This window comes from Jaculus jaculus, chromosome 5, assembly GCF_020740685.1.
Source record: "Jaculus jaculus isolate mJacJac1 chromosome 5, mJacJac1.mat.Y.cur, whole genome shotgun sequence".
In the NCBI taxonomy this organism is placed as follows: domain Eukaryota; kingdom Metazoa; phylum Chordata; class Mammalia; order Rodentia; family Dipodidae; genus Jaculus; species Jaculus jaculus.
Genome location: NC_059106.1, coordinates 69,312,708 through 69,324,804, shown reverse-complemented (window position 1 = coordinate 69,324,804; position 12,097 = coordinate 69,312,708). Strand labels below are relative to the sequence as shown.

The following is a 12,097-nucleotide window of genomic DNA, read 5'->3' as shown; positions in this document are numbered from 1 at the left end:
TGAATAGCATTTCTGAGGGTAATACCTGAAGTTGTCCTCTGGCCTACACAAACACACACACACACAAACGCATAATGTCCAGATCCACCTCCCATATGCATGTGCATAAACACACACAAAAGAGAGAAAGAACAAATGAAGAGAAGAGATAATCCTTGGGGTCTTCCTGCAGAGCTCAAAGTCAGCATGCACACTACTCTGTCTGCAGCAGGCTGCCCACCATCGTCCTGTTTCAGCTGTGTGCATATCACAAGAATGGATGTCCTGGGCAAACAGCCTCTGGGACAGACCAGGAAGGCTGGCTCCAGCAAGGCAGGAGCTTGAGATGGAAATGAAGTCTCCTACGCAACATGCCACAGTTTGTGCCAGTGAGAAATGGGATTTGCAGGGGGGAATATGTTCTTTTCTAAGAGCAGGCTTTTACCTAAATGATGTCTTCTAGCTGAACAGCCTAAAGCTTCTCATGTCACCTCAAAATGTGAGCATAAGCAAGCAAGGAAGCTTGGGATCCTTCCATTTTAATGACAGAGAGAGAAAAACCACAGAAAAGACATGCAGTTTGTTTAAATCTCACCACCAGCCTTGGACACAGCCATTCAGCTCTGGGACTCCCTGCCACCATCTCACCTTCTACCTGTGATCTGCAAGGAAGTTTTGGTCTTACACTCCTCAGGAGAAAATGCACAAAAACTTGGACATGGCTTGATTTATGTGTATAAATCAGCAAGTACTATGAAAGGAAAATCACAGATGTTTTGCGTCTTTCTTTTTCTAGTTTCCCTGATTTTCTCCTATAGGTTCACTATTGTTAATATATCCCATCTCTGGCATCAGAAAAGCAGCAAGTTGAAGACAGAAGGCGAATTGGCAGCTGCCCATTGCTCTTTCACCAAGAATGGAGCCAAACAGCAGCTGACCACAGGGCTGAGGCAAGAAGTTAAAGTCATGTAAAAGAATGAGTAAGGGCTGGAGAGATGGCTTAGCGGTTAAGGTGGTTGTCTGCGAAGCCTAAGGACCCAGGTTCAATTCTCCAGATCCCACACAAGCCAGATGCACATAAGCCAGATGATGGCACATGCATCTGGAGTTCATTTGCAGTGGCTGGAAGCCCTGGCATGCCCATTCTCTCCCCCCCACCCACTCTGGCTCTAATAAATAAAATTAAATCTTTAAAAAAAATGAGAAAATAAGTGAATAACCATATTGGACCTCAATACTAATTAAACCCATTCCTACTACTTCACAGATTTAAGAAACAAAAACAGCCAGGCGTGGTGGCGCACACCTTTAATCCCAGCACTCGGGAGGCAGAGGTAGGAGGATCACCGAGAGTTCGAGGCCACCCTGAGACTACATAGTGAATTCCAGGTCAGCCTGGACCAGAGTGAGAGAGACCTTGAAAAAACAAAAACAAACTATAAGAGATACAGGCATGGTGGCGCACGCCTTTAATCCCAGCACTTGAGAGGCAGAGGTTAAGAGGATTGCCATGAGTTGAGTCTGAGCTAGAGTGAGACTGTACCTCGAAAACATGCACGCACACACGCACGCACACACACACACACTCACGGCTGGAGGGATGGCTTAGTGGTTAAGGTGTTTGCCTCGAAAAAACAAAAACAAAACAAACCTTTAAGCTACCATTGTGGCTAAAGGCTCAGACTTTAGAAACACTGCCTCCTACCCATAACTGATGGCTAACCCCACAATGCACGACCCATGTTCCTCAAACAGGAGGGTCCCTGCAGAGGGCGTAGGACGGGGAGGTGGCTAACGATGGTACCAACTTGAGCGTATACACTGAGTGCGTACCAAAAAAAAAAAAAAAGTCAGACTTTAAAGTCAGATTGCTGTGTGATCTTGGGCAAATTACTTAACTTCTTTGCATCAAAATTCCCTTATCTGCAAAATGAGTTACTAAAACTCCTGTTATAAGGAGTAAGATACAATGCAGCAAGAGACCAGGAAAGCACTTTATTGTATTTAAGAAATACTAGTTATAGGACATGGTGGCACAGTGCTGGAGAAGCAGAGACAGGCAGATCCTGGAACTCACTGGTCAAACCATCTAGCCTAATTAGTTAACTTCCACACAATGACAGACCCTGTTTCAAAAAAAAAAAAATCTGCGTGAGAAGGAAAATACTTGGTAGCAGAGGCCAGTAAGTTAAAAAGGAGACATAAAGGGAAGAGAAAGGAAGGGAGGAGGATACTTAATAGGTTGATATTGTATATATGTAAGTACAATGATTGTAATGGGGAGGTAATATGATGGAGAATGTAATTTCAAAGGGGAAAGTGTGGGGGTGGGGAGGGAGGGAATTACCATGGGATATTTTTTTATAATCATGGAAAATGTTAATAAAAATTAAAAAAAAAAAAAAAAAAAGAAATACTAGTTATAGCCGGGTGTGGTGGTACATACCTTTAATCCCAGCACTTGGGAGACAGAGGTAGGTGGATTGTTGTAAATTTGAGGCCACCCTGAGACTACATAGTGAATTCCATGTCAGTCTGAGCTAGAGTGAGACCCTATCTCAAAAAAAAGAAAGGAAGGAAATACTAGTTATTATGCATCTGGAGTTCATTTGCAGAAGCTAGAGGCCCTGGCATGCCCATTCTCTCCCTCTCTCCCTTCTGTCCTCCCTGTCTCTCTCTCTTTCACTAACAAATGAATAATAAATATTTTAAAAAATATAAATAATGCTGGGCGTGGTGGTGCACGCCTTTAATCCCAGCACTCGAGAGGCAGAGGTAAGGAGGATAGCTGTGAGTTCAAGGCCATCCTAAGCCTACATAGTGAATTCCAGTTCAGCCTGGACCAGAGTAAGATTCTACCTCAAAAAAAAAAAAAAAAAAATACACACACACACACACACACACACACACACACACACACACACGGCTGGAGGGATGGCTTAGCAGTTAATGTGTTTGCCTGCAAAGCCAAAGGACCCAGGTTCAATTCCCCAGGACCCATGTTCACAAGGGGGCACACGTCTGGAGTTAGTTGCAGTGGCTGGAGGCCCTGGCATGCACATTTTCTCTCTCTCCCTATAAATATTTAAATAAATATATAAGTAAAAAAAGGAATGCTGTTGGGACTGGAGAGATGGCTCAGCAGTACTTGTTTGTAACATCTGAGGCCTGAGTTCAATCCCCCAGCACCCACATAAGCCAGATGTACAAATTAGTACACGTGTCTGGAGTTCATTTGTAATAGTAAGAGGCCTGATGTGTCTATTGTCTTTCTATCTCTCTCTCTCCCCCTCACTTTCTCCTTGTAAATAAATAAAAATATTTTTAATGCAAAAAAAAGAAATATAGTTATTACTGACTTTTGTTTTGTTTTTTTGAGGTAGGGTTTCACTCTAGTCTAGGCTAACCTGGAACTCACTATGTAGACTCAAGGTGGCCTCGAACTCACAGTGATCTTCCTACCTCTGCCTCTTGAGTGCTGGGATTAAAGGTGTGTGCCACCACGCCCAGCATGTTGCCTTTTTTTTTTTTTTTTTTTTTTTGAGACAGTCTTCCTATGTAGCCCAATATGGTCTCAAACTCATGATTCTTTTGTCTCTCAGTCTCCTAAAGTGCTGGGATTACAGTATTTGTGCCATAATTTTTAAAAAGGATCAGCCTGGTCCAGGCTATAATTCCATAAGTGGAAAATTCCCATATTAGAGAACTAAGGTAACAAGCAACTCAAGGGGCTGGGGAGATGACTCGGTGGGCATAGTGCTTGCTAAGCAAGCATGAAGACCTGGTGTTAGATTCCTAGTACACTCATAAAAATACCCAGTATGTTGGTGTGCACCTGCAGTCCCAGTGTTGGAGAGGCAGAGACAGAATCACAGGGTCCCACCTTGTCTGGCCAATTGGTGAGCTCTAGGTTCAACTACAAACCCTGTCTCAAAGAATAAGGTAGGGAGTGATTAAGCTAGATGCCAATATCAACCTCTGGCCTCCATGCATACCTGTACACATTCACATGCATCGCACACACACTCAGAATTTCATATTAAACCAATGAGACAGCTCCGACCTTGCTGCACCGAAAGCTACCGTCCATTCACCAGCAGTTATGAGCCAGGGTAAGTACTGTAAGTCAGAGCCTGCGTACTGGTGCATGTGTTAAAGGCTGCACTAGGACACTCATCTGTGTGCCCAGCAATGTCTAAAACTCAATAAATCTCAGACCAGTGGGAGGACAGCCAGCTCAGCTTAGGCTGCACACAGTGGTCAGTGCTGGTGAGGCAATGAGCATAAGAAGAAAGAGGAGCGTTATATTCTCCTGAAGGGGCCTCAGAGAACTTGTGGGAAACTGAGCATGGTCTTGAGGTGGGCAGCGTTTCAACAGATTAAGAAGGGTATTCAACAAAGAATAAACAAGACTTATATGGGACAATTCAAAGTGTGGAGTAGGATGAGCCCTGACTTGAGGATTACAAAGTTGGCTTTTGCTGGGCGTGGTGGCTCATGCCTTTAATCCTAACGCTTGATAGGCTGAGGTGGGAGGACTACCGTAAGTTCAAAGCCAACCTGGGGCTACAGAGTGAGTACCAGGTCAGCCTGGGCTAGAGTGAGGCTCTGCTTTAAAAAAGACCAAATTAGGGCTGGAGAGATGGCTTAGCGGTTAAGCGCTTGCCTGTGAAGCCTAAGGACCCCGGTTCGAGGCTCGGTTCCCCAGGTCCTACGTTAGCCAGATGCACAAGGGGGCGCATGCGTCTGGAGTTCGTTTGCAGTGGCTGGAGGCCCTGGCGCGCCCATTCTCTCTCTATCCCTCTATTTGTCTTTCTCTCCGTGTCTGTCGCTCTCAAATAAATAAATTAATATATATATATATATATATATATATAAAATTTATCATATGAGAGAACCAGAGAGTGAGAGAGAAAGAAAGAGAGAGAATTGGCATGTCAGGGTCTCCAGCCACTGCAATCGAACTCCAGACATGTGCGCCACCTGTGGGCATGTGCAACTTTGTGCACATGCAATACCATGTGTGTCTGGCTTACGTGCCTTCTGCAGAGTCAAACCTGGGTCCTTAGGCTTCATAAGCAAGCACCTTAACTGCTAAGCCATCTCTCCAGCGCCCCTCCAATTCTTTTGCTTTTAACTTCTAGTATGTGATGTTAGAAGCTTACACTAAAGTCAGCTTAAAACTCCTACTAAGCACAATGTAAAATGTCAATATTAGCTCCCTATAGGACTTTCTTTGAAATAAATTCTGCAAAAAGTCCCAATAAGACCCTACAGGGCTGGATGGCTTAGTGGTTAAGGCACTTGTCTATGAAGCCTAGGAACTTATGTTCAAATTTCCAGGTCCCACATAGCCAGATGCACAGTGACACAAGTGTGCAATGTTGCACATGCACACAAGAGGGTGCATGCATCTGGAGTTCATTTGCAGCCAGCTGAAGGTCCTGGTGCACCTATTCTATCTCTCTTTCTGCCTCATTCTCTCTCAAATAAAAATAAATAATTTTTCAAAAGGACTCTACAAATCAAATTCAAACAAACCACTAGTGAATAGATTTTTTGGGGTTTTTTTTTTTTTTGTTTTTCGAGGTAAGGTTTCACTCTAGCCCAGGCTGACCTGGAATTCACTATGGAGTCTCAGGGTGGCCTCAAACTCACAGCAATCCTCCTACCTCTGCCTCCCAAGTGCTGGGATTAAAGGCGTGCGCCACCACGCCCGGCGTGAATAGATTTTTAAGGCATTTCCCAAAGGGAAGAGACAAGATGGGAGAAAGTTCCTTCTAGATTTTTACCTCCAAAAAGACAAGGAGGGGGGTAAGCTCTTTTCTTTGATGGCAGAAATCCTAGAGGATGGCTGAGAGTCTTCCAGACAAAGCTTGGAGGAGGGTGAAGTGTGGCAGGTCCTGATCTACCATACGGGGACTAAGCCTCAAAATGTCACCAGTGGTGATCAGAATCACTAAACTGGGACAGGTGGTACACACCTTTAATCCCAGCACTGAGGAGGCAGAGGTAGGAGGGTCACTGTGAGTTTGAGGGCAACCTGGGACCACAGACTGAGTTCCAGGTCAGGCTGGGTTAGATTAAGACCTTGCCTCAAAAAAAGAAAAAAAAAAAGTCACTATGTGGTTCAGAAAAATCAATGAAACCAAAGGCTGTATTCTCCACCAACCCCATAGTGAACTGGTATTTTCAGCCACTCCTACAAGAAGGTAAAACACATAAGGGGGAAAATGGCCGACAATCAACTTTAAGCTGAATCCTAGTTTACCTGAAGGTGTAGTTCCCAGGGACGAGCTTACTTAGTCTTAATATGGCTGTATCTTCTGATATTTTCTCTTCTCTCAGAGGCCCCTTAAGTTCCTCCCAGTGATATTGGACAATTTTATCATCATCGGTGCTTTCTGGACCACAAAGAACATCAGTTACAATATGAGAATGCTGGGCCTTACCACTTATCCAGTTTACACAAACCAGGGCAGTCACCTGGAGATGTCAAGCTAGAAAAATGTCATTATTACAGACTTTCTCTCCAGAGTGTTTCTTCCCCAGAAATATTAGGTCATTTTGCCCCTCTATGAATATTTCACTGTGTGATTTCTCAGTGATTCCAATACAGGAAATATTTTGTTAAGATGTTACTATAGGGCTGGAAAGATTGCTTAGTGGTTAAGGCATTTGCCTGCAAAGCCAAAGGACCAAGGTTCAATTCCCCAGGACCCAGGTAAGCCAGATGCATAAGGTGGCACATGTGTCTGGAGTTTGTTTGCAGTGGCTGGAGGCCCTGGTGTGCCATTCTCTCTCTCTCTCAAATAAATAAATATAAATAAAATATTTTAAAAAGATGATACTGTATGAAAAAGAGGGAATCAATATTTAAACACATTAAAATATATACTAAAAAGAAATTCAAGCTGGATATCATGACATACTCCTTTAATCCCAGCACTGGAGAGGCAAAAGTAGAAAGATCACTGTGAGTCAAGGTACATACTGAATTCCAGGTCAGTCTAGGCTAGAGTAAGACACTACCTCAAAAAAAAAAAAAAAAAAAAAAAAGGAAATTGAAATTATCCTCAAGATACCATGTTTTAACTATCACATTGGTTAGAAAGTTTCACAACATATATGGTAAATGTGTGAAGAAAATGGCCTTCTCATTAGTCATGGTAGAAACTTGAATTTATACAGCTCACTGTTCTGTAATGAGTACTTCAAAAACATTTGTCTTTGCTACTGAAATTCAGGACTGCATCATACAAATACACTTACATGTATGTTAAACATCATGTTGATGAGATTATTTATGGAAACACTGTTCATAATAGCAAAAGGATGAAAAATGTATATAGTTATTAATAGAGATTGAAAACAAGTATACATTCATCTAATGGTATTATATACCCTTATAACTGAACTACTCTGTAATCTTTAAAAGAATGAATAAACACTTCATGCACTGACTTAGAAAAATCCCCCACATATGAAACAAACTTCATCTATAAGCGAGAGTGTGTGTAATGTGTTTTTTGTGTAAGTAAAGGAGATAAATACTATATGTGTATTTTCTTACATATACATAAAAGATCTCTGGAAGGGTATATAAGAGAAAAAAGTCACTGTCTGCAGGAAACCTGGGTGGTTGGAAGATAGGAATGGTACCATTCTTTTCACTGTATACCTTTACAAACTATTCAACTTTGACCCATTCAAAACTACACAATAACATAGGACTCTCTGCACTTCTAATACTTTCTGTAAGAAGTGCTTCTTTCTGTTCTCTCTACCCTCTTGGCCTGTTATTCTTCCACTCCTCTTGCCAGAACAATCGACAAGAAATGTTTAATCTTTCTCTGCCAAAGTGGTGACTACTTCTGCCAAAAGCACTATCAGGGCCAAGACAGGCAAAGTAATGGGGACTTAATGGATCTCTAAACCAAAAAATACTGTTGAAAGGATAGGATTGAAACCACCCCAACAATTCTTTTCTCTTTCTTTCTTTTTCCATTTTGGGGATTAAACCCAGGGTCTATGCTAGTTATAATATTTTACCACTGAGCCACAGCCCTAGCCCCACAAACTTCTTGGAATGCATACCCAGAATCAAGAACAAAGACTCAAAAAAATAGGTAAATTCTTTTTTATTCTCTATATGTCAACTAGTGCTTTACAAATAAAAATAATCATAGGCTGGAGAGATGGATTAGCAGTTATAGCACTTGCCTGCAAAGTCAAAGGACTTAAGTTTGAGTCCCCAGGACCCCCATAAAGCCGGATGCACAAGGTAGCCCATGTGCCTGGAGTTCATTTGCAATGACTAGAGGCCCTGGAGTGCCCATTCTTTCTCTCTCTCTATCTGGCCCCCTCAAATAAATAAATAAGTAAATAAAATATTTTAAAATAAAAAATTATCATTCCATTGTCAATTATTAAAAAAAAAAAAAAAAAAGAACAAAGACTCAAACTCTTGCCTGTCACCTAGTGGGTGACACTGCTCTGAAGAGTAAAATGCCACTGAGCCCAGGCAGGATGTGGAGTGAGTCTCTCTAACAGGAGGGACTGACAACAGCCTTATTAGGCAGTGGCTGGGTGAGCAACCTACCTATAGTCTCTCAGGTACTTATCTAGTAAAATAATTTGGTTTCTACAACTAAGAAAGGAAACATCAGCTAAGCAAATCTGAAAATCAGCCTATTTCAACTAAAGTAATTCTTTTCTTTATTTATTTGCAAGCAGAGAAAGAAATAGAGAGAATGGGTACATCAAGGTCTCTACCCACTTTGAACAAACTCCAGAAGCACGTACCACTTCATGCATCTGGTTTACATGGGTACTGAGGAATCAATACCAGGTCCTTAGGCTTCTCAGGCAATTGCCTTAACTGCTAAGCCATCCCTCCAGCCCAAGTAAAGTAATTCTAAATGCATACACAAACCTAGTTTCTTACCATCACTGAATAGAAATACTTCAAACAAGCCACATGGGATTTTAGTATAACCTAACTGGCTGGGCACGTCCTACTTAGTTACTTCAGGTGGTTAGCCTTCTCATGACATGGTCAAGAAGACTGGCCTCAACAGAATGCAGATGCAGCTGTCCCCAGATCTTCCAGCAGAGCACACAGCAAAGCACTTACAACACTGTGCTGGACAAGTACTCACGGCTGCCGTCAATGATCGTAGAAGTGGTGGGCAGAGAGATCTCCTGGAACTGAGGTGACACAACAGCAACTGGGGGCCGATTCTTGCGGGGCTCTGCAAGGAAGCAATCAGAAAAAGTAGAAGAGGAACTTCACAGCTGCAAATGGATGACAAATCAATTTTCATGACATAACTGCTGGCTGAAGCAGCAGCTGGGAGAGTAAGAAGACCAGATAGAAATTCTAACATACGATACCCAGGAGGACCCAAACCTGACCACTACTGGGACCTCACCCTATGCATCTTTTTTTTTTTCTTTCAAGATAGTCTTGCTAGCTATGAAGCTGGGACTGGCCTTGAACTCATAATCCTCTTGCTCCTGCCCCCTGAGAACTAGCATTAGAGGCAAGCATTACTAGAAGGCCCAGGGCATTCTTTCTGTGCCCATGTGTATGGCATGAAAAGTATCACAGCTGCAAGCAACTGTCTCAGGTCAGCCTGGCTGACTACAGGTGGGTCAGAAATAAGCTTAAAATCCTCAGCAAATATGAAGTAGAGAGATGGCTTAGCAGTTAAGGTGCTTGCCTAAAAAACCTAACAACCAGGTTCAATTTCAACCTAGTACCCACATAAGCCAAATGCACAAGGTGGCACATGCACCTGGAGTTCATCTGCAGTGGCTGCTGTGATCTTTCTCTCTCTTAAATAAAAAAGAATTAAAAAAAAAAAACCTCGGTAAATAACCCATCTTTTGGAATAGACTGCTGAAAATGTAACGAGGCACTTCTCAGTCATTTTTAAAAATTTTTTATTTATTTATTTTAAATATTGTATTTTATTTTAAGTTTTTGTTTATTTTTATTTATTTATTTGATAGTGACAGACAGAGAAAGAGGGAGAGAGAGAGAGAGAGAGAGAGAGAGAGAGAGGGAGGGGGAGAGAGAATGGACGTGCCAGGGCCTCCAGCCACTGCAAATGAACTCCAGATGCGTGTGCCCCTTGTGCATCTGGCTAACGTGGGTCCTGGGGAATCGAACCTCGAACTGGGGACCTTAGGCTTCACAGGCAAGCGCTTAACTGCTAAGCCATCTCTCCAGCCCTAAATATTTTATTTGCCCTAAATATTTTATTTTTATTTATTTATTTGAGAGAGAAAGAGAGAATGGGCATGCCAGGGCCTCCAGCCCTGTAAATGAACTCCAGATGCATGTGCCCCTTGTGTATCTGGCTTACATGGGTTCTGGGGAATCGACCCAAGGTCCTTTGGCTTTGCAGGCAAGCACCTTAACTGCTAAGACATCTCTCCAGCCCATTCTCAGTCATTTTTGAGTTGACTGTGAGGTGACCATGACGAGTGAAAGGAGAGTCACAAACCACTCTGGTCCACCTGAATGACTGTGAGATACAAGCCTACTGTCCTGTTCCTTAATAAATGATCAAAATGGTTTTCATGCTTGTCATAAATATGTACTTATTTATATCCCTTATGTTTCTGCCATGCTAAGGATAGAACAGAGAGCCACGCAGAGGCCACATACTCTACCACTGAGCCATAGCCTTCGTGCTGTGGCTACACTTTTAAAAAGGTGAAAAGGGGCTGGAGAGATTGCTCAGTAGTTAAGGCTGTTTTGTCTGTATCTCTGATTGCAAATAAATAAATATAAATAAATTATACATATGTATATGTGTGTATACACATACATATACATATATATAGGTTTTTCAAGGTAGAGTCTTGCTGTAGCCCAGGCTGACCTAGAATTATGTAGTTTCAGGGTGGCCTTGAATTCAAAGCAATCAACCTTCCTCTGCCTCCTGAGTTTTGAGATTAAAGGTGTGTATTGCCACATCTGGCTCTAAATAAAATATTTTTTTTAATAAAATATTTTTTTAAAAAGGCGAAAAGAGGCAGAGGTAGGAGAATCATCGTGAGTTCAAGGCCAACCAAGAGTGGTTCATTTTAAAAGAATGACAGAATGATTCCAGGTCAGCTTGAGCTAGTGAGGCCCTACCTTGAAAAAACTAACAAACAAACAACAACAACAAAAAAAGAGAATGACATAATATATTTGGTTTCCAAAGTGAGAGAACAGACAGTGCTTAAGTGAAGACCTCAGCTCTGGAAAGATCAGTAAGAGTCAGTCACCTGGCTTTCCTGCATGCTTCCAGTCATCTCCCTACCTACTTGGAGAAGCAGTTTTCTGGGACAGTCATTGCTCAGGACTAACTGCATTGAGGACCTATGGCTAATGTTTCCCTATCTAGCTCAGTGTTGCAACTACAATAGTTGGAACAAATATGTACTCTGTTACTGTAACTTTTTACTGCACTGAACTATGAATTGCCCAATAAACAGATTACCAACCCCACTCAAGGGAAAGGATAAGGATTTAAAAACCTGAATTTAAGGGGCTGGAGAGATATCTCAATTGGTAAAGTACTTGCCTTGCAAGCATGAAGACCTGAGTTAGTCCTCAGAATCCATGTAAAAATGTCATGCATGATGGCATGCTTTTATTTTTTTGTTTTTCGAGGTAGGGTCTCACACTAGCCCAAGCTGACTTGTAATTCACTATGTGGTCTCAGGATGGTCTTGAGCTCATGGTGATCCTCATACCTCTACCTCCCAAGTGCTGGGATTAAAGGCATGCACCACCACGCCTGGCAATTTTTAATTCAAGAGCTGAGGAGGCAGAGACAGGACGATCCCTAGAGTTTGCCAGCTAGCCAATCTAGCCCCATACAGCACAATGAGAGACCCTGTCCCAAACAAGGGGGACAGCACCTGAGGACAGTACCACTCAATGTTATTCTCTGCCCTCCAAACACAAGTGCTCTTGCACACATATGTATATACAAACATGCATTAAAAAATCCCTTAAGGCCAGGCATGATGACACAAACCTTTAATCCCATCACTTGGGAAGGCAGAGGTGGGAGGATTGCTGTGCGTTCAAGGCCCGCCTGGGACTACATAG

At 42.4% G+C, this 12,097-nt stretch overlaps 1 protein-coding gene across 4 annotated transcripts in view; it reads right to left on the bottom strand.

Annotated features, from left to right (window-relative positions):
- Positions 1 to 12,097, bottom strand: part of Kiaa0319l (KIAA0319 like) — a 142,546-nt gene that overhangs the window by 25,600 nt on the left and 104,849 nt on the right. For all 4 annotated transcript variants that reach the window (XM_045150723.1, XM_045150721.1, XM_045150722.1 and 1 more), the window contains exons 8-9: positions 9,141 to 9,233; positions 6,251 to 6,383 (exon numbers count right to left, since the gene is read on the bottom strand). In XM_045150723.1, coding sequence (XP_045006658.1) covers positions 6,251 to 6,383; positions 9,141 to 9,233 — 226 coding nt within the window. The remainder of the gene's footprint in view (positions 1 to 6,250; positions 6,384 to 9,140; positions 9,234 to 12,097) is intronic.